The following is a 23,587-nucleotide window of genomic DNA, read 5'->3' on the forward strand; positions in this document are numbered from 1 at the left end:
CACTGTACCGTCACAGTGTACTTAGCACTAGCAGATAAAACTGCATATTGCAAACATAAACATGCACAGTATCACCAAGCAGCAAGACAAATCATACTGGCTTTTACACTATATGTTAGTGTGCAGCATACACTAGTAATTTCAGTGTGGCTGCAACCCTTTATTGTGGGACTTGTAAGACTGTACTGTTTGCTCCATTAAAACCCTTTCACTTCTGAGAGAAGATTTTTCTGTTTTGACTTTGTACTTAAGAACCATTGTGACTCACAGAAATTCTGTTTAACTGCTCTTCAAAAAATTAGCATATCTAATGCTTTCTCCACCTGATTCCTCTCTAGGTATGTAAATTCTGTAAAGTCACGCTGGAAAAAAAAAAAACACCAAAAAACGCTAGTGTATGTAACCACAGAACAGGACACCTCCCCTCACAATTATATGATTCAGCTCAACAAGCGGAAGTAGTGCTTGAAAAAAAAATAGATACACTTGACAGCAACTGGAACCAATAACATCTAAGGGATGCTTGCTGAGGGAGGGAATAGAAATGTTTGTTTAGTGTCACATGACTGCTGTCTGAAAGAAAACGAAGGTTTGAGGCTGACAGAGGAGATTACTAAAATATAATGGAAGAATGTTTGGAAAGAAAATAGAATCGCTGGGGTAAGAAGTCGAAACATAACTTACAGTTGACAACAACGGGTATGTTACCGGTGAGTTATTAAGACGATTGTTCATTTTAGTCTTTTGGTTCAATCTTGAGCTACTTATTGCAAATATGCATTAAATTAATTTCGTTATGCCGTAGCGAAATCTCAGAGTTATCCAATTGTTAGTACGGTTTTTGAGGTACTTGAACGCGTACATTTTTGCTAACACATTATTATTTATGCCATAGCTAAACCGAGATATTTTAAATTTGGAATACAGTATTACATGTATGATTATACAGTATCATATGTACCTCATACCAACAGAAGCGTGGCAGTCAGACATTATTTTTGGGTTGTGAAATACTGTAACAAACAACTTGGAAGATCCAGGGATAGCCCACGTGTTTTCCTAGCTGTTGAGTCAAATTAATACAAACACGAATTTACCGCAGGTAAAGAATGTTTCAAACATCGCAAATCGCAATACAAACGTCATTATGTTTTACGTTATGTACAAAACATAGTTAAGTGGCCAGAAGGTGGTTGTTCCTAAAGGAGTCTTTTTAAATTAGCATGTCACATAGTATTCATTGTGTTTTACAAAACCATGTTATCAGAATGTTGTTAACTATGTACATACATTTTGCATTTTATTTCTTAATCTTATTGTTTGAAACATGCCGTTTAAAAAGTACTTCCCACTTCCTTAAAAAAAGAAACGAGCTTGTCATCAGAGAAATAAGGAAGCGCACGCCTGTAACTTCAACTTTATTCTCGAAAATTGTGTAATAGTGGAAAAAAATGGAGCAGAGATTTAGTTCCTGAAATAATGTAACTTGAAACGTTTTTTTTTTTTTGTTTTTTTTTTTTTAAGTAAAGACATATGATCCAAATTAGTAACAGACTGAAAAAAATGCAAATTATATTACGTAAATGTAGGGCTTTGGAAAAAGAGAACATCATTGTAATGTTGTACTGGAGTATATATATATATATATATATATATATATATATATATATATATATATATATATATATATATATATATATTAATTATTTATTATAATGCAGTAGTTGGTTTTATATTTACACGGTTTCAGTCAGCCTAGTAATAGTAGTCCAGAACAACACGCACTTTTTTTTTTGTTACGTTTGTTGACATGCTATTAAAATATTCCTATAAAACAACTTAATTGTTCGTAAATAAACAACCCAATTTATAAATATCTGCTATTTCTAGTTTCATCGCTTTGAAATGTGTTTTTTCTCCTTTTAAAAATAGAGTAATTTACTTAGCTGCAGTGTAAATTGACAATAATTATATATCACGATGGCTAGACTGACGCTGTGTCTAGTAATAAGTACATTAATAGACGCTGTTTCAATTAGATAACTGTGTAGTGGTTGGTTTGGGGGGGGGGGGGGAGTAATAAAGGAGGAGAATCAGGAAAGTGCTTGCTCATCCTTTGTCAGCACAAGTGTGTGAGTCAGCACCCTACCACATAACCACAGTAACGGTGCTGACCAACTATTTTGTATTATCACATAGCATCCTGTGTTTAAATAAAATAGTGTGTGTGTGTCATATATACACACACGTAGATATTCACTTTATCTGCAAAAACAAGTTATTGATAATGGTTTTTTGTTAAATGTTAATATTTTTGCAATCTTAAAGTAAAAAAAAAAGCACAGCAAATCAACAGAAAGTATTTATTTAGAGAGAAGCCAGTAACAGTGGTAATTCCATAAAATGTAGATTAAAGCATAGTGGTTTTTGTTTTTAAATGTCACATTTAGATAAAATACAGTTTTATATACAGTAGGTATAACATGTGTGTAATGTAGGCTACATTATACGTTAAGTAATCTTTATTGTAAAGATAAAATAGGGCTTATATTATCAGAATGCAAGTGTCTTTCTCTGAGAATTGGGCATATTTTAATAACTTGTATGGATGGGTCTGGTAGATGGGTCTTGCAGCTTCATACAGATGCAAGTCATTCTAGCTCTGTTATTGGTGGATATTTGAAGATTCCTGTTTTTTGTAGATAAATCATCATAGTTTTTCTGATTACATTCCTGTCGTCTGTCAATAATGAACAGCTTTATTACCTTGCACTCAAGGAAGGAAGCATGCTGAAAATTAAAAAATAAAAATAATAATAATCCAAAAAAGGGTTAGTACTGTTCAGGTAGCTGTGCAGATTGGTTATCAGGTGCGTTGTTCAGTGTCTCTAACTGTGGAAAATATTAGAGTATTACAATTGCAAATACTGCTTCCTGTAACAGACTTTGGTTACCTCTCAGTTTAGTCAGAAAAACAAGTTTGTCCAGGATAACAAGGTATCCATGTAATTGGAAAAATGCTTATTTAACATAATCTAAACGTAACAAACAATGTGCTGCATTCATCATTTTAATACATGTAAAACACCGAGGAGTTCCCGTACAGCATGGTAACAATACACCACTCATACAGGACAGCTGCCAGTTGTTATGTTGTCGTGCCAGTTGTTATGTTGTGGTGTTTTACTGTAGTTCAAATTTCAATGAGAGAGAAATTACTTTTAGGTAACAAATGAAATACTTCCAACCAGCACATTCTTTCTGTATAAATTATCTTTACATTGTTACTTACAGTAAATAGTTTTATCATTCTGATTATGTGCTGTCAGATTACTTTGAAATCCATATCCCACTGGACCAATGTCATTTGACTTTTTTTTTTTTTTTTTTTTTGGGTGGAAGCTGATCAGCATAGGTTTTCCAATTCCGGTTGAATGAAATACATTTTGGGGTACCTTCAGATGTTTCCTTGAAGGTTTCTATCAATTTAGATAATGAATAGAAATAGTAACAGTTGTATGTTTGGCAGTCATTTTTTTGTAAAATTATGTGTTAAATGCAGATTATTGTTTTCTGAAGTGTGTTTAATGTTATGCATCCATTTTATATGATTGTTCAACTCCATAAAGAAAAGTCTTCACTCTTAAAATTAAATATCTTGTTTATGTTCTGTGCAGGTGTCATAAGATTTTTTATAAGTAGGGAAAAAAAAATGGACCTTTTTTCATTGACAAAATGTAATACTTAATACAAATGTTAATGTTAATGGAATGAATTTTTACATTATATATATATATATATATAATATATATATATAATATAAATGTGTTATGTTTGACACTTTTTGTTTCCTTAGGTGTTAAACAGAATGTCTTTAAATAATACCAGGGGTTCAGTTTACACCTACCAGTCTTCAGTCCACAGTTCACACGTTCTTCTTTGTCTGAATGAGCAAAGACAGCGTGATGTACTTTGTGATGTGACTATTGTGGTAGAAGACAGGAGGTTTCGTGCACACCGGTCTTTGGTTGCTGCCTGCAGTGATTATTTTCATTCAAGAGTTACAGGTCAGTCGGAAGCTGACCTTGTTATTACACTCCCTACAGAGGTAAGTCATATCACTGGTTTCATTATTCATTGGTATTTATTAAAAACAAACAGGGTTGGTACTTTTTCATTTCTAAGTTAAATGTAGTCTTAGGCTGTGTTCACACTGGGTCTGTTTAGAGGGTTTGGTCTGCACTCTGTACGGTTCGCTACGTTTAGTGTGAAGTGTGAACAACAAAGTCCGCTTGGGTGGTCTCAAAGTCATCATTCCATTCAATGTGAGCCGCCAGTAAGATTAGGAAACCATGTCCTACAATTATCAACATTTCAGTCAAAGCGTCCTCCTACCCGGCAATGGACAGTACACTCATAGACTGCTCCTGATCAAATCAATACATTTTGCAGCAGCTTCAGAGCAATGCATTCTTCATTCTCTCAGATTCTGCAGCGGCCTCAGATCTATGCAAATGTTTCCAACGCTCCAGCTTTCCTCCAATACTCAGATCATGGCAGCCATTTCCGCAGTCAAGGCTAACGCTAATCTCCATCTAATAAATAAAAAAAAAAATATATATATATATATATATATACTATTGTTTTTATTTTCTTTTATTAAGTACAAAACTGCATCCGTGTACTCTAGAAGTTAATAGCAGAGTAATATATCCGGTTGTGTTATCGCCATTCAAAAATAAAATAAACAATTCTATGGATTTATTTGTTTAATCATTCTCATGATTAATCATGTATACCATATGTTCATAGCTGATAGCTGATCTGTTTTTTAAATTTGGCTTTTTGTACATTTAATAGGTGTTGACTAGATTACAATATAAAGAAAATAATAATGAAAATAATGAGCTGTTATGATCTGCAGTAAATTTACCCAATGTTAAATTTTTAAACCATTATTGTGTCATACTGTTATTTTAAAGGCTTCAGAGTTGCTACGGCATCAGTGAATTGAAAGAATAAAGTCATTTTATCACTCTGGAAATCATACTTGAAACACGTCTCATTTTGGAGTGATTTTGAGGATCTAAAAATGATATTTAGAATGTCAGTAGGCCTATGAATGCTTCTGTACAGATAGCCAGGTAGGTCTTCTGTAGAATTCATGCAAAATAAAGTACCACCGCTTTAGTATTTCTGTGTTGCCGGGGGCGTTAAAATTGAAAAATTGTACAATTGTCAAATTCCTGAGTGATTTTAATTGCATGTTCCTTCTTAAGTTGAAGAGATACACTTTCAAATTGCTTAGGTGTGCTCATACTTCAACTGACTATCTGTATGCAGCTCTGCTACTGTCTACCTACTTCACTGTCTGATTTATTGACCCCACAAAAAGGCTTCAGGATGAAAGTTTAAAAAATGGCCCCATCTTTGAAGGACTGAAACCCCTTGTCGGACATGAGTTAACAAACTGACCTTTAGTGGGCTTATACTAAAGCGGTGGTACTTCTTTTGCATGAATTCTACAGAAGACCTCCCTGGCTATCGGTACAGAACCATTCATAGGGCTACTGACATTCTAAGTATCATTTTAAAATCCTCAAAATCATAGTTGAAACATGTTTCATTTTGGAGTGACTCCCCATCCCCCCCCCACACACACAAAAATGGGCGTATCTCGACAAATCTTCATCATTGAGCTTAAATATTTGGTCTGGTTTCATACCTGACTTGTATCTTCCACTACACAAAATCAAAATGTGGAGGTAGAGCGCTCTGGTTGAGTTGACATTGAATGACCCTATATTAAAAACCGGAGCAATAAATCAATAGCTGCCATGTTTCAATATGCCTTGCAGGATATTGTAAACATCCGGTTCACACACCATATAAACGAACCGAGTTCACTTGGAAACTGCATTGTGAACACAAACGGACTAAGTCCTGAAAAAAAAGGAAAAGGACCAAAAAAAAAAAACTTTAGTTTGCATACATACGAGCTCGGTCCCTTTGCTCGCAGATACGTGTGAACAACAAGCACATTGATACATTGTTTCAAACTAAATGAACCAGACCGAGTCCATTAGAAACGGATCCAGTGTGAATGCAGCCTTACAGTAAATTATGTAAATGCTACAGTATATGGTAGAACCCAGTTACCTAAAAGTGAAAGCAGTTCCTGAAGTTTGGGGTGTTAACAGGAAAAACAAAATTTAAATATTTAATTGTTTGTGTTATACTGTATGTGAAAACAATGTTTACGAAAGTATGAATACATGGATTAAAGCCTATAGTGTACTTTTTATTCAACAAAGATATGATGCCCACTCTTAACACGTGATGCAGTTTGATTGTGGCTGGTTCTCAAACTGCTTGGAGTAGGAGGAAAACGTCTGTTAGCAAGTGAATGCTTTGGCTTATTTGTCTAATTGTGAGGGATTCTTTATAAATTAAGACATTTTGTTTAGGTTAAGTCACTTGAAAATAGACACAGTAGTCTTAGGGACATGCCAGGGTTTACTGATAGTGAAATATAGCTGGCTTGCAGAGGTAAGCGTGCTTTGCAGGACAAACCGTTATGGACACGTGGTCCTGTGAAGGCAGGCACATTGACAGACCCTAAATATATTATTTTAAATGATGTTATTTTCTGCAATCTGTGTCATTTTTTTGTAATGGAATCAAAAGCAAAGTAATAGACTAAGCAGCAGTACAGTTAGGTATTATGAATTAAAATGTATACAAATCAAAGGTAATTTTAAAATACCTACTAAACACTTCAATTGACAAGAAATCTGCATGAAGGGCTTACAGTAGCCAATACAGTGTTCTTATTCATTCTTGCTGTTTTGATGTCACTGGGTGGCACTTGAACTTGAGGTAGGAGTGTACATTTGTAATGCACTAAGGAATGTTCTGACAATTATCAATAATACTTTTTTTTTTTTTTTTTTTTTTTTTTTTTTTCTTAGGTAACAGTAAAAGGATTTGACCCATTGCTTGAGTTTGCATATACTGCCAAACTTTTATTAACCAAAGAAAATGTTCTAGAGGTCTGTAGTTGTGCAGAGATTTTGGGTTTCCACAACTTGGAAAAAACATGCTTTAATTTTATTATAGCAAAGTTCTTTGAAAGTAGGACAGACCCACAGGATAGTCCCAGGAAACTGTGCTGCAAAACGAAATGCTGGAAGTCAAAGCCCCAAGCCATCCAGGAAGATTCTTTAAGTTTAAACATAGATGATGTTGGAGTTGAGTTCTTGGACTATGTATCTCAAAGGAGCATTGTTTCTCTACCAAAATCAGAGAAAGATCCAAGTTGCAGCCCAAACTGTTCCGAGAGGGACGGACAGGCAGATTATTCATCTTTATGCCCCAAATACAGGAAGTTTCAGCTTGCTTGTGGGAAAGATGAGTGCAACCCCTCGCTACAGGATATTCAGACTCAGCAGTTTCTCCAAACACAAAATGAAACATGCAACCTTACAGATGGAAACACTGATGAAGGAAAGGGAAATCCCACCGGCAATATTGACACCGAATCCAAAATGGGAGAACATTGCGAGAGTGAAACTTGCCACCCTTGTGTCCCACATGTTTTGGAGGATCCTAGTGTTTTTTGTGTCTTGCAGCCCAGCTTAATTTGTAGTCAGTCTCATGGGTCAACACTTAACACATCAGATCACTGCAGTTTAAATGCTCTTGAAATGTATGGTGTCGCAGGTTCTGTAGAAGGTAGTGCTCCAGAGAGTGATGGTAATGAAAAAACAATAGAAACAGTCCTACCTAAGCCTTCAATCTCAAATTGTGGTTTTGAAGTTCAGGATGTTAACCAAACTGCCTGTACTGGAAGAAGCAGTGTCGAGAGAGAGGTCGCTGAACATCTAGCAAAGGGATTTTGGAGAGAACTTAACACCAGACAAGAAGGTTCTTTTGACACAGTGCCAGGTTCTCTGCAGCAGTCATCGGAGAAAACTCCTGAGTGTCCTTGGTTATCAATAAGTATAAGTGAAATGTATGAACCTCGGTCTGATTTTGCTGTAGGCGCTACAGATTGCCCCTTCTTGAGCAACCTTGAAAGTGATGGTTGCTGTGGAAGGTTTGAGGAACAGAGAACTGAATGTGACCAAGGATCGCAGCAGGAGAAAAGCCCTTGCATCTCTTCAGTCAACTCAGGAGACGAATCTGACTTTGACACAGAGGGAGACAGTGAATCTTACACCAGAGAGCGAGCACGTGAGGTTAGTAACTTTGATATAAGCAAACTGTTTTGTATTATACTTTGTAACTATGAAATTACAATATCAATCAATCAATCAATTTTTTGCTTCTGAGCCACCCCACTATAAAAAATTCCACGGCCCACCATGATTTCCATTACACGAGAGTAGATGTTAAAACTTCATGCTGATTTGAACTCGGCTCTCGCCAAGATAAGCACCAACTAAGACGTAGCTTTACAGTAAACTAATGTGATCCATATGCATCTCCATCCATTTACGTTTCCTTCCATATGATGATGTAGATATCCTTCTGTCTGGTGTTAATGGCTGAAGTGTAATGCTGGCTCCAGGGATCAGCTTATTTTGCCTCCCTGGCGCATCAGCACACACAACGGCTGCGATGCTGGCTCCGGGGATCAACCAAAGTGCGGCCTCCCCAGCGCATCAGCATGACAACCGTCTGGATTGAGCTAAGTAGGGTACATCTCTGGGGTTTTCAAGTGGGCACCTTCCATCCTCAGTGTTTCGTCGACTAGCCCACGACACCTCAAGAGGGCTCGACGGTGATTCTGGCGTCCCAGAATCACCCCCCTCCGTCCCCCACTCAACTCAGCCCAGCTTACTTACCTGTCCCCAGCCAGAATCTTTCCGTCTCAACCACAGCCAGTTGCTGCTCCTCTCTGCTGCTTCAGATAAGTTCTTCACTGTGCGACGCAACTCTTGGCCACTGAATCCGACGTCTCTGAGAAACCGGGTTGTAGAGTGTGCCACAAATCCTCGACAACCCACTTCCACTGGGTAAACCCGAACTCTCCATCCTCGCTGTTCCGCTTCAGTGGCTAGTTGAGCATACCGCATTTTCATCCTCTCATACGCCTCATCTACAGCGTCCTCCCATGGCACTGTTAACTCTACTAGGTGAACAAGGCGTGCTGATCTAGACCACAAGACAATATCTGGTCGAAGGTTAGTGGTGGCAATCTCAGGTGGAAAAATAAGCCGTTGACCAACATCTGCCAGCATATTCCAGTCTCTAGCAGCTTCCAGTTGTCCTGGGCGAGGATTGGTTTTAACACCTTTTCTTGGTGGTTGCTCTCCTGGGCGGAGGAATGTTGTCTTTTGTGTGTAATGTTTTGATGGAACAGGTGGCAACTTATTGGTCATGTTACGCTTGTCTTCCAATGCTAAGGCCAAACATCGCAGCACCTGGTCATGGCGCCAAGTAAACCGTCCTTGGCTAAGAGCCACCTTACATCCTGTCAAAATGTGCCTTAATGTTGCAGGTGATGAACACAAAGGACATGAGGGATCCTCTCCAACCCAGAGGTTTAGGTTCTGTGGTGATGGGAGAACATCATATGTTGACCTGATGAGGAAACTGATCCTGCTCTGTTCCATTGACCATAGGTCTTGCCAGCCAATCTTGCGTTGTTCCACACTCTCCCATCTCATCCATTCTCCCTGTTTGGCCTGGGAAATGGCCTTTATACACCTCATCCTCTCCTCCTGCTTTTGCACCTCGTTGACTACCAGCTTCCTTCTTTGAGCTGGGGCCGCCTTGTGCCATGTAGGAGGAGTTGAACTGAAACCAAGACCCCCTCTTCCATGCTGAACTTGCCCCATGATATCACCAATTCGAAGGGCAGCCTTTGCATCTTCCACAGCTTTCTTTGCCGCCCACTTTCTTCCAGTTTTCAACACAGGTGCTGCCTCCCTTACGCATTTATCGCGTGACTCTACTAATGTCATTTCCAGTCTGACCTTGGCGCACTTAAACTCCTCGGTTAGAGCAGAGACTGGTAGCTGCAGTATTCCTTTACCATAAAGTCCCACTCTGCTGAGGCAGCGTGGAACTCCCAACCATTTCCTGATGTATGAACTGATTAAAGCTTCCAGCTTCTCTACTGTTGTCAAAGAAACCTCGTACACAGTCAGTGGCCACAGCAACCTCGGCAGTAGACCAAACTGAAAGCACCAGAGTTTTAGTTTACCTGGTAGAGCGCAGCTGTCTATGCTCTTCAACCCTTCCACTGCTTGTTGTCTAACTTCTCCCACACGAACTGTGTCCTTTAGATCCCCGTCGTACCATCTCCCAAGACTCTTCACTGGCTTCTCAGACACTGTTGGTATTGCCTCACCATTAATGAAGAATGTTTTATCTACTACTTTGCCTTTAATTATAGAGATGCTCCTTGATTTAGTGGGCTTGAATTGCATTCGTGCCCATTCAATGTTATTGGTTAATTTGCCCAATAATCGATTAGTGCAGGCTACTGTTGTAGTCATGGTTGTCATGTCATCCATGTATGCTCGAATTGGTGGTAGTCGCATTCCAGAAGCCAAGCGCTCTCCTCCTACTACCCATTTTGATGCCCTAATGATTACTTCCATTGCCATGGTAAAAGCCAGTGGAGAAATGGTGCATCCTGCCATTATTCCAACCTCTAGGCATTGCCATGTAGTGCTGAATTCTGAAGTTGAAAAACTGAATTGCAAATCTCCAAAATAGGCTTTCACTAAATTTGTTATTGTCATCGGTACACTGAAAAAATCAAATGCTGCCCAAAGTAGTTCATGTGGCACTGAACCATATGCATTAGCCAAATCCAGGAATGTCACATGGAGCTCCTTCCTCTCCTTTTTAGCTGATTGAATTTGTTGCCAGATCACATTGATGTGTTCTAAGCAACCTGGGAAACCTGGAATGCCCGCTTTTTGTATTGAAGTGTCAATGAAGCAGTTCTTTAATAGGTAAGCTGACAATCTCTGAGCAATAATGCTGAAGAAAATCTTGCCTTCTACGTTTAATAGGGAAATGGGACGAAACTGACTGATGCTTGTAGAATCTTTTTCTTTAGGTATAAAGACTCCACCTGCTCGGCGCCATGCTCTTGGTACAACCTGTTTTTCCCATGCCACTTTCATCAATTTCCACAGAATTCGTAGAACTCCTGAAGCACTCTTGTACACTCTGTACGGAACTCCATTAGGCCCTGGAGATGATGAAGCCCTTGCTTTTTTCACAGCTTGCTCTATTTCTTTCCACTTAGGTGCACAGTCCTCCATTTGGTATTCTGGTGGATTGATAGGTGGGATGTCTGACGGAATTGACATAGGCTCCTGCCTTTTTGAATCTGTATGTGTTTCCTCCAAATATCTCTCCAGCTCAACCTTAGATGCTTTTAGTGTGCCATTCTTCTCACTGGTGAATAACTTCTTTACAAATTTGAATGGGTCTTTATAAAAGTTAGCTCTCGCACGCTCCTTCTTTCTGTAGCGTTTCCGTAGGCGCTCAGCTCTGCGCAATGTTGCAAGCTTATCTTTTATGACCCTTTGTAAGAGATTGAGTCCCTCCTTCTGACTTTGTTCTGCTCTTCTCCATTGGTTCCTCAGCTGTCTCCTTTCTCTAACTAAGCGTTCAATCTCCTGCTGCCGTCTAGACTTTCCAGGAATAGTTTGTACTTTTTCCTTCCTTTTTTCAACTCCAAACCTCTCACTTCCATATGCGTAGATGATGTCCCCAAATTTATCCAGCTTCTTTTCAACTGTTCCACTTAATCTTTCCAATGCAACGCAGAGATCTGTGTTTACTGTGTCCCATGCAGTTTTCTCACAAGCTCTTGGCCATTTAACTCCAGGCTTGTGCCCGTTGAGGTTCTTTTCTCTCTTATGCTGGTTTGTCTGACCGGGTTCACAAGGATCATTAGGTTCATCACTAACTGTGTCCATGCAAGTCCTCCTCACATCTATGACAGGGGTGCTGATATCCTGCGAACTGTGGTTTGCTTCCTGTCGCTGGATTTCATTCGACTGACTTGACTGACTTCGTAAGAAGTACTGATCAATGCGAGGCCCTTGTCCCTTCTCCCTCAAGCATTTCATTCTCCCTTGATGAATCTTCAAACCCCTGACCGTTGTCGCCTTGCTCCAGCCGCAGACACAAACCTGGAGTTCCATGTCTTTGTTAACTGCAGATCTTGAACTAGTCTTTTGTGAAGTACTCTCCATACTCATATCCGTTTCCGTTCCTAAGTCGTTAACCGTGTTGTCCAACGTTGAGTCATCTTCCGCCCCCGCTCTCGCAGACTCTAGGGGTATTTTTCTCTTTAATTTCTTAGAAGCCTTGGGCGGGTGTCTCCAGCATCCTGTAAACACAGAGCTGGATACTGCCGACAAGGGTAGCTAACCCTTACCAGCCCCAATGGGGTATATATAATACAATTTTTTCTTACTTACTCAATGTGAAACTTGTTGCTAGTGCTGAGCAACAGTTCTGTCAAGACGTGGAGGTATCTTCACCAAGCACACACACATGTCATGATCAGTGTTCACCCTGGCTCGGTACTTTGTTTTCAAATCCAGTTTCGCATAAGTAGGTTGTACTGAATGGGACCAACACTTCAGTGCTGCAGAAGAAGCAGTGCTGTATTCATCAGAGCACTCGCACCAAAATGTCTTCAGCAGCATTTCACTGAACGTTCTGAGGGAGCTGTCTGATGAAATGTCAATGAGCTCTTCAAACAGCTTTGATGGGACAGAGGGTGGCAGTTTAGCTTCAATATTCTCACTAATGGGGTTTGTAGGTGTGTACCCACAGGTGTGTAGCGGCTTGTTCCGTCGTGAGTTCAGGAAAGTAAGTATTACATTTGTTGAGTAGACCAGACAGATGCGCTGCCAGCTGTGGTTTCATTACGTCAATGTTTTGTTCCTGAATGAAAGAATGTTGGAGTTCAAACATATCAGTAATCCCCCCCACAGACACAAACTTTCCAGAGTTGTAGTTTCCTTTTGAATGCGTCGCACCTTGTATAGTTTTATTCAGCTTATTCATTTCACTGAATATGTCTGCGAGGTCACCCAGTTTTGCCAGCCACATGTCATCTTTCAGCACTTTGGCAAGTTCGGGTTTCTTATCAGAAACAAAGTACGTAACTCTTCCTTGAGATAGCCATCTCACCTGTGTATGCATGAGCAAGGAATGGTGCTCTGCGCCCACTTCCTCACAAAGTGCAGCAAAACACCTGAAGTTTGTTGCTCTGGATTTAATAAATTTAACGAGTGTTACCGCTTTGTTCAGAACACTATGAAGACCTGGGTCAATGTCTTTCGCAGCAAGCGTCTCTTGATGTAAAAAGCAATGTGTCCAAATAGCGTGAGGTACAACAGCTTTTATTTTTTACACAACACCAGAATGCTTTCCGGTCATTGCTGCGCAGCCGATCAGTACACTGCGAAACTATGTCTTCTGACATAAGAGATGTGTTTGTTGACAGTGTCCATTGGTATTTTTGCCAGTTCCTTGGCCTTCTGCTCTCCAGGCGTTTCCTTTACAAGTTCAATGGCACACAGCATTATCAACTCCTCAGCAATCGTATACATTTTTATTATTTGTTTTGCTTTAGCAATTCTGTGCCACTATGTACGATGACATTACAAGCTTTTTATCCACTGTAGTCATGGATTTCATTACAGCTTTAGTACCGAGCAGTTCCTTAGGTTTTCGCTCAAAAAATGAATGTTGCTTGTTTTTATCTATTTCATACTTGGTGATTAATATCTCAATTTTGAGGGTTTCAAATATTCATTGGACAGTACTTGTGCACAAATTACACACTGTGGTTGAAGTATATCTCCACTTCTAGTACAAATAAAAACGAAATTCAAGCAGCTGTATTTCCTTAATTTTACAAGGTTAATAACGGCTTTATGTTTTTTACTCACAGCACCACCTCCTCTCTGTTCTTCAGCCCTTCCAGTTGAACTTTTGTATCATAATTCTGTGGGTTTTGTGATGCTCATGGTTGAATTTAAAATGTATCCATATCTGGTATTTATTGTGTGTGTTTCCAACGATTTGTCCTCTGCTTTGTAATCTGTTGTGCTCCCGCTAGCTCTGTTACACCATATGTAACCCGAGAACGTGTTACGTAACCTGAGAACGCGTTAATTTCTGTGCATGCTTATGACATGCTGAAGCTAATAGGTTTCCACGTGTCATAAGCATGCAGGGAAAATAACACATTCTCTGGTTTATTTTTGGAGGACCCCTTGAAACCTCCTCAAGGCCCCCTAGGGGGCTGCGGACCCCCAGTTGAGAACCCCTAAATTTTTGTACAGAATCGGAGCCTCTCACAAATAGTGGCAGTGAGTTCCAAGAGCAGAAGCACAAGAAGAGAAGCTTCGACCTCCCAATGTAGCGCATGTAGTTGACGGAACAGCCAGGAGCCCCGCTCCTGAGGAGTGTAGCCGACACCCAGGGACATAAAAATGCAATAAGTCCATCAAATATGAAGGACCAGTTCACTGGACAGCCTTGAAGGTCAGCAAGAGGATCTTAAAAACAAAACAAAAAAACCAACGGAAGCCAGTGTAGTGATTTTAGGACGGGGGTAATGTGTTCCATTTTATTTTTGCCTGTCAATATTCTTGCAGCAGCATTCTGGACTAACTGTAACTGATGTACCAGTTTAGAAGATAACCCCCACAACAGTGCATTGCAATAATCAGTTTCAGATGTTACAAAGGCATGAATCAGAATCTCAGTCTTTTTGTGAAAGGTGAGAACAGATTTTGGCAATATTACATAGATGGTAAAAAGGTGATTTAACCACGATGAGACTTGAGCCTCAAAACTAAGTCTAAAACAACTTGCAGGTTTCCGGCTGAGGTTGATACAGCAATATCACAGCCACAAGACGTCAAAGATAGTGATGTAGTTTGGAGTTGTTTGCTAGTGCCTATCAAAAGAAACTTGTTAAAATTCAGCTGTAGGAAGTTGTTAGTCAACCAAGCAGGCCGATAACCTAGATGAATAATATATAGTTCCCTTTTTTTTTGTTTTTTTTTAAATAAAAAATTGTCACATGCCTTCCCAAAACAGTACTACAGATAACAGCGATGTCACTTTTGTCAAGTATTTTATATTATTTTGTTTTTGGTTGCGAAAAAGGCTCCTCTTGGAACATGTTTCATTCACACAGCGCACAGGGAGCAAAGAATTTAAAAGGCAATGGAGAGTCAACAAGCTCAGCTAATTGTTCTTAGTGTTGTGTGTGTTTAAAACTTTCTGATGAAATGTGTTTATGGACACTTGGTTTATTGTACTGTTTTACCTGACGACACACGATTTTTTTTTTTATCCATAATTACTGTGTGTAATCCTTTTGTTTTGTACTTAATTAATTTGGTAGTTGTCGGACTGTGAGTGGTGCAGGAATGACGGGAAGTCCAGATAGAGGGCTGTGTACAACACTGTATTTTCAGTGACACACACACACAATAATCCAGAGTGCCAAGGAAAATGGCAAGTGCTCCCAGTGAAGTCTTGAATGGTGTTTGCTGCTTGGGGTGATATCCAGGGTTTTAGTTGGCTTCAGCTCCCAAGTATTCGTCGTCTACAAAAACACAACACTCCCGGCTCGATTTATATTTTCAGCGCAAGGGCCGTATTCCTGTAGCTGCGTCCCCTTTGTACTGCCAAACTCCTTCCCACGGTCAGCACAGAGCCGTGTGTTATCCAATAGAGTTGTTTAGCAGTCTTACAGCTACGCCTTTTCACCAAGATGGGCGACTTCTGGTTCCGTCCTACCATTGTGTAGGGCCATCGCTGTGAAGGCAGACCACCAACCTTATTTAGCGCCCTTCCTGGTCAGGAGGTCGATTTACAGCGCATATTCATTCTCTCCTGTTCACAGTATCGTAAGGCCTTTACAACCATTTATTAATTCTGTGACATTTTTTTTAACTTTTAATATGTGTTACATGTAATGGCATTGATGATGGTTTTGCAAATTAACAAATATTCGAATACTTGAATCTTGAACGGATATCCGAACTTTGAAAATTCCATGTGCATATTTTATTATAGCCTGTTACTATATTTTATATATGACATATGATTAAGTATGCCCTTTTATAATTTGAATTCAGTCAATGTACCAATAGAATAGAATGCATCAAAAGTATTTGGACCAATGACCCTAATTTCATGTCTCCAATACAGGCATAGTAAATGAAACTGCCTTGATTTAATAAAAATAAACTGACCTGCTCACACAACCATTGAATTTACTGTATAGCAGCTTCCAGATACTTGCACTAAGACTCCAAGTGGTAGGCTGCAACACCCCATGAATCTGGGTGCTAATTTTAACTCATTTTGGAACTGGGTACTAAGCATCTTCTTCCTCAAATTACTTTCAGGTTGTTTTTGGGTGGGTTGCCCATGCCCGTTGCATCCCTTTTACTTGTTCCGCAGACCTCAGCTAACATTTTATTTGCTTACTGTAGAATTAATTACTGTAATTCTTGTTATGTATTTTTGTATACAACTGCAAGTCGCCCTGGGTAAGGGCGTGTGCTAAGAAATGAATAATAATAACAACAAACCAATGGCATATACTTTTTTTAAAAGGTGTTTTTGTGTTGGCATTTCTGTCTTTTTTAAATTTATTTTTTAATCTTCCTTGTTGATTTATTTAGTACCCGGTGCCTTGTTTAATGTTGTACAGTAGTACACATAGACAACACCTAATAAGCTATGTGTCTGTAAAATAACTACTAATCATCCATCCATTAACTATGTAACACAATTTTTGTTCCTGGGTAGTAAGTGTTATTTCCTAATTGCTTATGCCTCAAAAGTATAGAAAATGGCTATTATTCCCCACAAACTTTGCTTTTGTGACCAGGACAGTGATATTTTGTTTAATTTACCTATTTCCAATGAGAAAACGGGCGCATTTGTGTGTCTTCGTTCACATAAAATCAGAAAAAAACAACATATGAATCCAAATTAACATGTATTTATACTAAAGTAATACAAAAATGACTACAAAAGATTTAGAAGTGAGTAGTTTTTCGAGATTTACGATTATACTGTAAATCACTTTCACGAATCAGCCCCCAAATGTAGTCTCCCATCATGTTCTCGTTATACTGTCCTTGGTAGCGGCGTTCAAAGTCCAGTATATCCTGGTGGAAGCGCTCGCCTTGCTCCTACGGGTACGCTCCCATGTTCTCCTTGAATTTATCAAGATGAGCATCAAGGATATGGACTTTGAGGGACATCCTACAGCCCATTGTGCCGTAGTTCTTCACCAGAGTCTCAACCAGCTCCACATAGTTTTCGGCCTTGTGATTGCCCAGGAAGCCCCAAACCACTGCGACAAAGCTGTTCCAAGCCGCTTTCTCCTTACTAGTGAGCTTCTTGGGGAATTCTTTGTACTCCAGGATCTTCTTTATCTGTGGTCCGACGAAGACACCGGCTTTGACCTTTGCCTCAGACAGCTTAGGGAAGAAGTCTTGAAGGTACTTGAAGGCTGCTGACTCCTTATCTAGAGCTCTGACAAATTGTTTCATAAGGCCCAATTTGATGTGCACTGGTGGCATCAGCACCTTCCGGGGGTCTACCAGTGGCTCCCACTTGACGTTGTTCCTCCCCACAGAGATTCTCGCAACATTTTTCATATATGATATATTTTTTCAATAACATTGAAAATTGTAAAACATTTTAAAATTAAAAACTTTTACAATTTAAAAAATTAACAAATTTTATAACATAAAATTCTGAGCAACAATTGTCCATCTTACCTTCCAGAGTTTTTTTGCAGTGCTCGCAGGTGAAATGAGGTGCCCAGGGTTTGTCTTGATCCCCGACAGGCATGCCGAAATATGCCTTGTAGGCCTCGCACATCTTAGCAGATGCTTCCACGGAGTACTTTTTCGCTCTTGTCTTGATAAATTGGCCGCAGACATAGCAAAATGCGTCTGCCGGATGCTTGTAGCCTCTTGATGCCATCTCAGAAAAATGCAGATATGTATCCACTTAGGCAGCTGGAACTAAACTAAACTGGTGGGCTTAAGGCCCCTGTATTTATACTACTATTTATATTACTGGAAACTTCTAGAAAGTTCTAGAAGTTACTCCAAGTTTACTCAGCACTGAATCTATCTGGAATGTTCTGGAAAATAGGTAAATTTCAAAATATCACTGTCCTGGTCACAAAAGCAAAGTTTGTGGGGAATAATAGCCATTTTCTATACTTTTGAAGCATAAGCAATTAGGAAATAACACTTACTACCCAGGAACCAAAAAAAAATAAAAATTGTTACACAGTGTTATCTGTAATCGCTTAATCCTGTAGAGGGTCGTGGTGAGCCGGAGCCTAACCCGGCAGACATAGGGTGCAAGGCGGGACTACACCCTGGACGGGACACCAGTCCATCGCAGATAACTACTAACTACTAATTTTACTTTGCACACACAAACTATTGGTGTTTTTTTTTTTTTTTATTTCAAACATTTTAATGTACCTCATCTGTGTATGTCAGTTTAAAAAAATATATAATAATGGGACAGCCAAGAGACAACTATTTGACTTTATAAATCATATAGTTCTGTGACCAGAGAAAGAATGAATCTTGGTTATAAATCTCCCTCTCGACCTGTGAGGGCACTGTGTGTAAAGGGAACAGAGTGCCCCAGACTGGATAGTCAGACAATTAATTCCAAGGGTTAGGTGGAAGTTGGCCATCTAGAAAGGGGATGTAGCTACGGTACACCATGTCATCGCCCCAGAAGGGAAGCAATGTGGCAACCATGGATTGGAGGAGAAACGGTTGCACTCACTAACCAAGGGGACGTGACTGATGGTACAAAAGGGGACGAGGCTAGGTGATCTGTTCCTTTTGTTATGGTTAAGAGCGAACTGAGAAAGGAGAACTGTAAAGTAACCGTTAGTGGTTTGTTTGTCGTGTCTAATTCAACTGTTTGTTATTATTAGACAGCTAACATGATCCGGAGCTGTCGCTTAAGGCCAGCACAAAACCCGGAAATCACTATTATTTGCGGTCGCCAGACCAGTATTACAAAATAAACGTATTGTTTGGACCGTGAACTTTGTTGTCCGTCTTCTGTTTTGTAATCACATCACCACTACACCTGCACACTGCAAACCACTTTGCCACAAGTCCTCATTAGCTAATCTGAGTGCTTCATTTTGTTGTGCAAGATAACTTTTATTTCTGTGTACAGATGCTTTTGACAAATAATGCTTTTCAATAAATATTATTGGGACTAAAGTATGTATCAAATCATCAAAAAGTGAAATAAAGAAAGACTTATTAGAAAGTGACACAAAGCTAGTTTGAGAGCTGATTATTTAACCATAAATTTATTTATTTATTTATTTATTTATTTATTTTTGTATATTTGTTCAAAACATAAGTTTTATCTGCTTTAATTCTCAGGTGAAATTACCATTTTCAGTGGAAAAAATTGCATCATTGACAAGAAATGATTTCCAACAAATGCTAAAAAACCACAACCTAACTCAAGAACAACTGGACTTTATACATGATGTCCGACGGCGAAGCAAGAATCGAATAGCAGCCCAGCGATGTCGCAAAAGAAAACTGGACTGCATTCAGAATTTGGAATGTGAAATTGATAAACTGGTAAGTAATGAGGGCCAGACTTGTTTCTTTACAAGCATCACAAAAATGTTGATATGCTTTTGTTGTGTAATGTAGGTGGTGTTATATTAATTGCACTGTTACATTATGCACAGATTTTTACGACAAGAAGTTTGCCTAAAGTTATACTGTAATCTGTGTTTTTCGGGTTTACATCCACCACATTTAACAAATGAAAAATCAATAAATATTCTTTTTTTTTAAAAATCCATTCTTATTGAGGTAGTTTTTTTTTTTTTTTGCAAAAAGCCGTTTGCAACATGGAAACGCTGAATTTCCCCAAAACTGAAAAGATGAAGCAAATGCATCTCGCCCTTTTTAATATACAAGTATTAACTAAAAAACAGATATGAAGCCCTGTTTTGTTGTCTTAGTGCTCTCTTGTGCTTGTTCACTCGGGACTCAATTTCGTTCATACATTAATGAAAACCTGTTTTACGGATGAACTACGTAATGTATCGCAGGATCCACTTGATGCAAGTTATGGATGGCTGTTATTATATTCCAGTTATGTGTGTTTTTCAAGTTGCCTTTAATATATAGCTATACATTTATTTATTAGGCTTAAATAATTAATTTAAAACCTGGAAGGCTTTAAAAATTAACAGCCCCTATCGGATTGTAATAACGTTCTTATTATATTCGGCTTGCCGAGTGGTAGAAATATTGTATATTGTAGTTTTAACATAACTCCTTTTAAACTGTTTTTGCAGAGAAATGAAAAGGACAAGTTAATGCATGAGAAAAACAAGTTAAAGATGAGCAAGGATGAGACATGGCAGAATCTCTCCAGTCTGTATCAGAAGGTATGTAGTGAGGCTGCTCTTAGGCCTGAACAACTCCAGGTACTTGTGAAATATTCCTCCCTCGACTGTCCTCTTTCATTACTAATGGGCCAGAAAGAAAACACAAACAACCCAGAGCCTGGAGCTCAGGCCTTGCCTTCCATGGGCTTCTCAGCCGAGACTTCTATTGTAGGACCTGCAGAAGAGACTGAAGTCTGTCAACCAAGTCAAGTGTACACAGCAGGGAATTAACAAGAGCCAGTGGAAACTTTTCAGGTATTCCTAAGGACTGTAAAGAACACATCATCTACTGAACATTGTTGCCAGTGTTACAACAGGTTTTTTTGTCAAGAAATGACAAATAAGTGATCCGTTTACATTTCCAGAAAACACTGGCTCTAATTCTTGGTAAACCCATGGTCATGTATTTTATTTGCTGTCTTTACACTCTGTCACTACTTTTCAACCACACCATATTGTACTTATTTCACATTTAAAACGTGGTTTTTATCCACCACAATAAGAAGATGGTATTTACTAAAGTTATAAATACTATGACAATTTCTATAGAAATTACTGTTTAATCTAATAAGTAATATATTTGATTCATTGATTCTAATGTACAACAATGTGTGTGTGTGTGTGTTATATATATTATATATATATAAATGGTTATGTATTTTGCCTAAAAAATGAAATACATTAGGCAGTCCATGACAACAGTTGTTTGCTTTTAGGTGTTTCTGCACTTTTTATTATTTTTAAATACAAATGTCTTACCTTTTTGTCCTTTTAATTTTTACTAAAAATAAATAAATAAAAAAAACGTAGTTGGTGCTTCAGTCATGTTTTAGTAGGCGGGAATTTATTTCATTGGTGCTTGAGACATTTTTTTTTATTGTAAAGTTTTCCAACAGACACTGTAGTTCAGGAGGCCACAGCTGCATTTTTTCAAGGCTTTCACAACACTGGTGAATCATCTTGGATTGCTTCTGTTTCCAGGGTTAATCCTGGGAACACATAGGTGGTGAATGCAATCCGGGGTGATTCTCCAGTGGAAAGTGATGTAATAAAAGCCAGCTGTGACTTTTCGGTGGGGTAGAGGTTGACCAAATTGACACCTTGGTATCTTATACAGTATTTTTACCTCAGAATTGGTGCTTGTGGTGATTTTATTGTAGTGACGCATACAATTATGCGAGGCAAAAAAAAGAGATCTGTTCTTTGTATAGTTTTTCATCATGATACTCTCCCATGCTTTAACTGTAACTCATAAGCTACTGATATTTGTACTCGTTCTGTTATCCTCATTTCTGCACCAACTTATGACTGCTGGCAGACATGTATCATTAGAGATGCCCTTTTTGGTCTGTGCATGAGGACCATATGATGTTAAACAAAAAGGAAAATGTGTGGGCCGAGTGTTTGTTTATCAGTCCGCACATTTGGTATTTTTGCGTACAAAGCATCAGTTTCTGTAACTTCAGTCCGTTCTGTTACTGTCTTCTTAATAAGTAGAAGTGTAAAGTAATAAATGATATGACATCGCAGAGAAACTGTCTTGTTGCCGTCTGCTTAGACATTGGTGGACATTTACTTATTGCCATGTATGATGCAGAAAACTAAGAACCAAGTCACATAAGCATGCAATTACTTATCAGATATCAGAAGTTATTCTCGACACTTATTGAAGACCCCTCATATAATTCCATATGATTACATGCCTACCTCATTCAATTCAATTTATAGGATGTTCTCACTAATTCAGTGAAGAAAACTACTAAATAAGCAAAAAAGATGTTCATTTTTCAATAAATGTATGTGTCTGCTGTATTATCATTTGGAGTAGATGGCCTTATCAAACTTGTCTCGTCTAAGCACCTAAAATGTAAGTGGTAAACAAACTGGGCAAATAAGTTAGAAACAACATAACCAGGTGCATTTTTAAACATGAAAACCAGGGGAATAAAAACTGCTGTATATAATCATGTCATGTCTGCTCATGTCGTAACCACATTGAAACAATACCAAACAGGGTGTTCTTTTATATTTTCACCAGTAGATGGCAGATTGTTACCATGAAATAAAAGCATTTGTATCCCAGAAAAAAACTGCAAGCAGGAATAGTACATTTAAAAATGCTGGCAATAAAACCATGAATTTAATAATAATCCAAAAATTGAACGAAAGGAACATAATTCTATTTAAATGTACTTTAATTTTGAAAACAAAAAATTTCTGCTTTATGAAAGACATGCAGTCCAGGTTTATAGAAAAAAAAAAGTTTTGAAATTGATAGGAAATTTTATTTTTATGTTATCAAAAGGATTAAACACTTCTGACTACAGTACAAAGTTAAGTAACTGTACTAATGGGGTTAAGCAGTCTAATTAGCCTATTTTTTTATTTACATATTCCCCCAAAGGAACAAGGCCGCAAGACCAAAAAACGAATGTATGCTCTGCCTACTTTTTGAAGCACGAAACTGCCAGTTATGAACCTTTGTAGCTGGGTCATTCTATGCTAATGGGATACATTCTGCCCTAATGATACAACAGATAACATATGTTTTGAATGTATAGATGTCCCTGTATAAGTAAATGTATGCATATAATTGTTACCTTTTTTTTTTTTGTTACAGATTTACTAAATTTAGAATTACAGAAAAATAATATCTAAAAATATAGTTATGTATATAAATTATGTCCAGCATTTCTTATAGTGGTAAATGGGACATTCTGGTGGAGTGATTTTCAGTTTAACATTACAAAATCCTGTTTCTCTTGATGAATAATGATTTATATGCAATAAAGTGGATAACTTGTGTCTTTTGTTTTGATGTTTGTTGTCCACTTTTTTTCAGTAAATATTCTGTCTTAAAAATGTAATTTAGTACGTAACCATGTCTGTCAAAAATGTTACATATGTTACCAGACAATTAATCATTATTTATAGACATTAACCCTTTGCAGTCCATTTATTAACTGCGCGTCAGGCACGCCAGGTCTAATTAATTTTCACACGCGCAGTTAATTTTATATGCGCTGTTTAAAAGTGTTTTTTTTCACAGTCAAACGGGTTTAAATGGCCCTGCATATCAACAAA

At 38.4% G+C, this 23,587-nt stretch overlaps 1 protein-coding gene across 3 annotated transcripts; it reads left to right on the forward strand.

The window, feature by feature from the left end:
* Positions 1-542: 542 nt before the first annotated feature.
* Positions 543-23,307, forward strand: LOC117406237 (transcription regulator protein BACH1-like). Of its 3 annotated transcripts, none has more exons than XM_059029693.1 (5): positions 543-699; positions 3,857-4,108; positions 6,972-8,240; positions 19,473-19,679; positions 20,411-23,307. In XM_059029693.1, exons 2-5 carry the CDS (start codon positions 3,869-3,871, stop codon positions 20,732-20,734), a joined length of 2,040 nt encoding a protein of 679 aa, XP_058885676.1. In that variant the 5' UTR covers positions 543-699; positions 3,857-3,868; the 3' UTR covers positions 20,735-23,307. The 3 variants fall into 3 exon arrangements, with proteins under 3 accessions (XP_058885676.1, XP_033866065.2, XP_058885677.1); XM_034010174.3 differs by having other exon boundaries at positions 545-710; XM_059029694.1 differs by having other exon boundaries at positions 548-660.
* The last annotated feature ends 280 nt before the right edge of the window (positions 23,308-23,587 follow it).

Source organism: Acipenser ruthenus, chromosome 9 (genome assembly GCF_902713425.1).
Source record: "Acipenser ruthenus chromosome 9, fAciRut3.2 maternal haplotype, whole genome shotgun sequence".
Classification (NCBI taxonomy): domain Eukaryota; kingdom Metazoa; phylum Chordata; class Actinopteri; order Acipenseriformes; family Acipenseridae; genus Acipenser; species Acipenser ruthenus.

Excerpts from the sequence above, each read along its gene's own strand:
- LOC117406237 (XM_034010174.3), top strand. Across the intron at positions 4,109-6,971 it reads TTATTACACTCCCTACAGAG|GTAACAGTAAAAGGATTTGA; the intron begins GTAAGTCATATC and ends TTTTTTTCTTAG. Across the intron at positions 19,680-20,410 it reads AATGTGAAATTGATAAACTG|AGAAATGAAAAGGACAAGTT; the intron begins GTAAGTAATGAG and ends CTGTTTTTGCAG.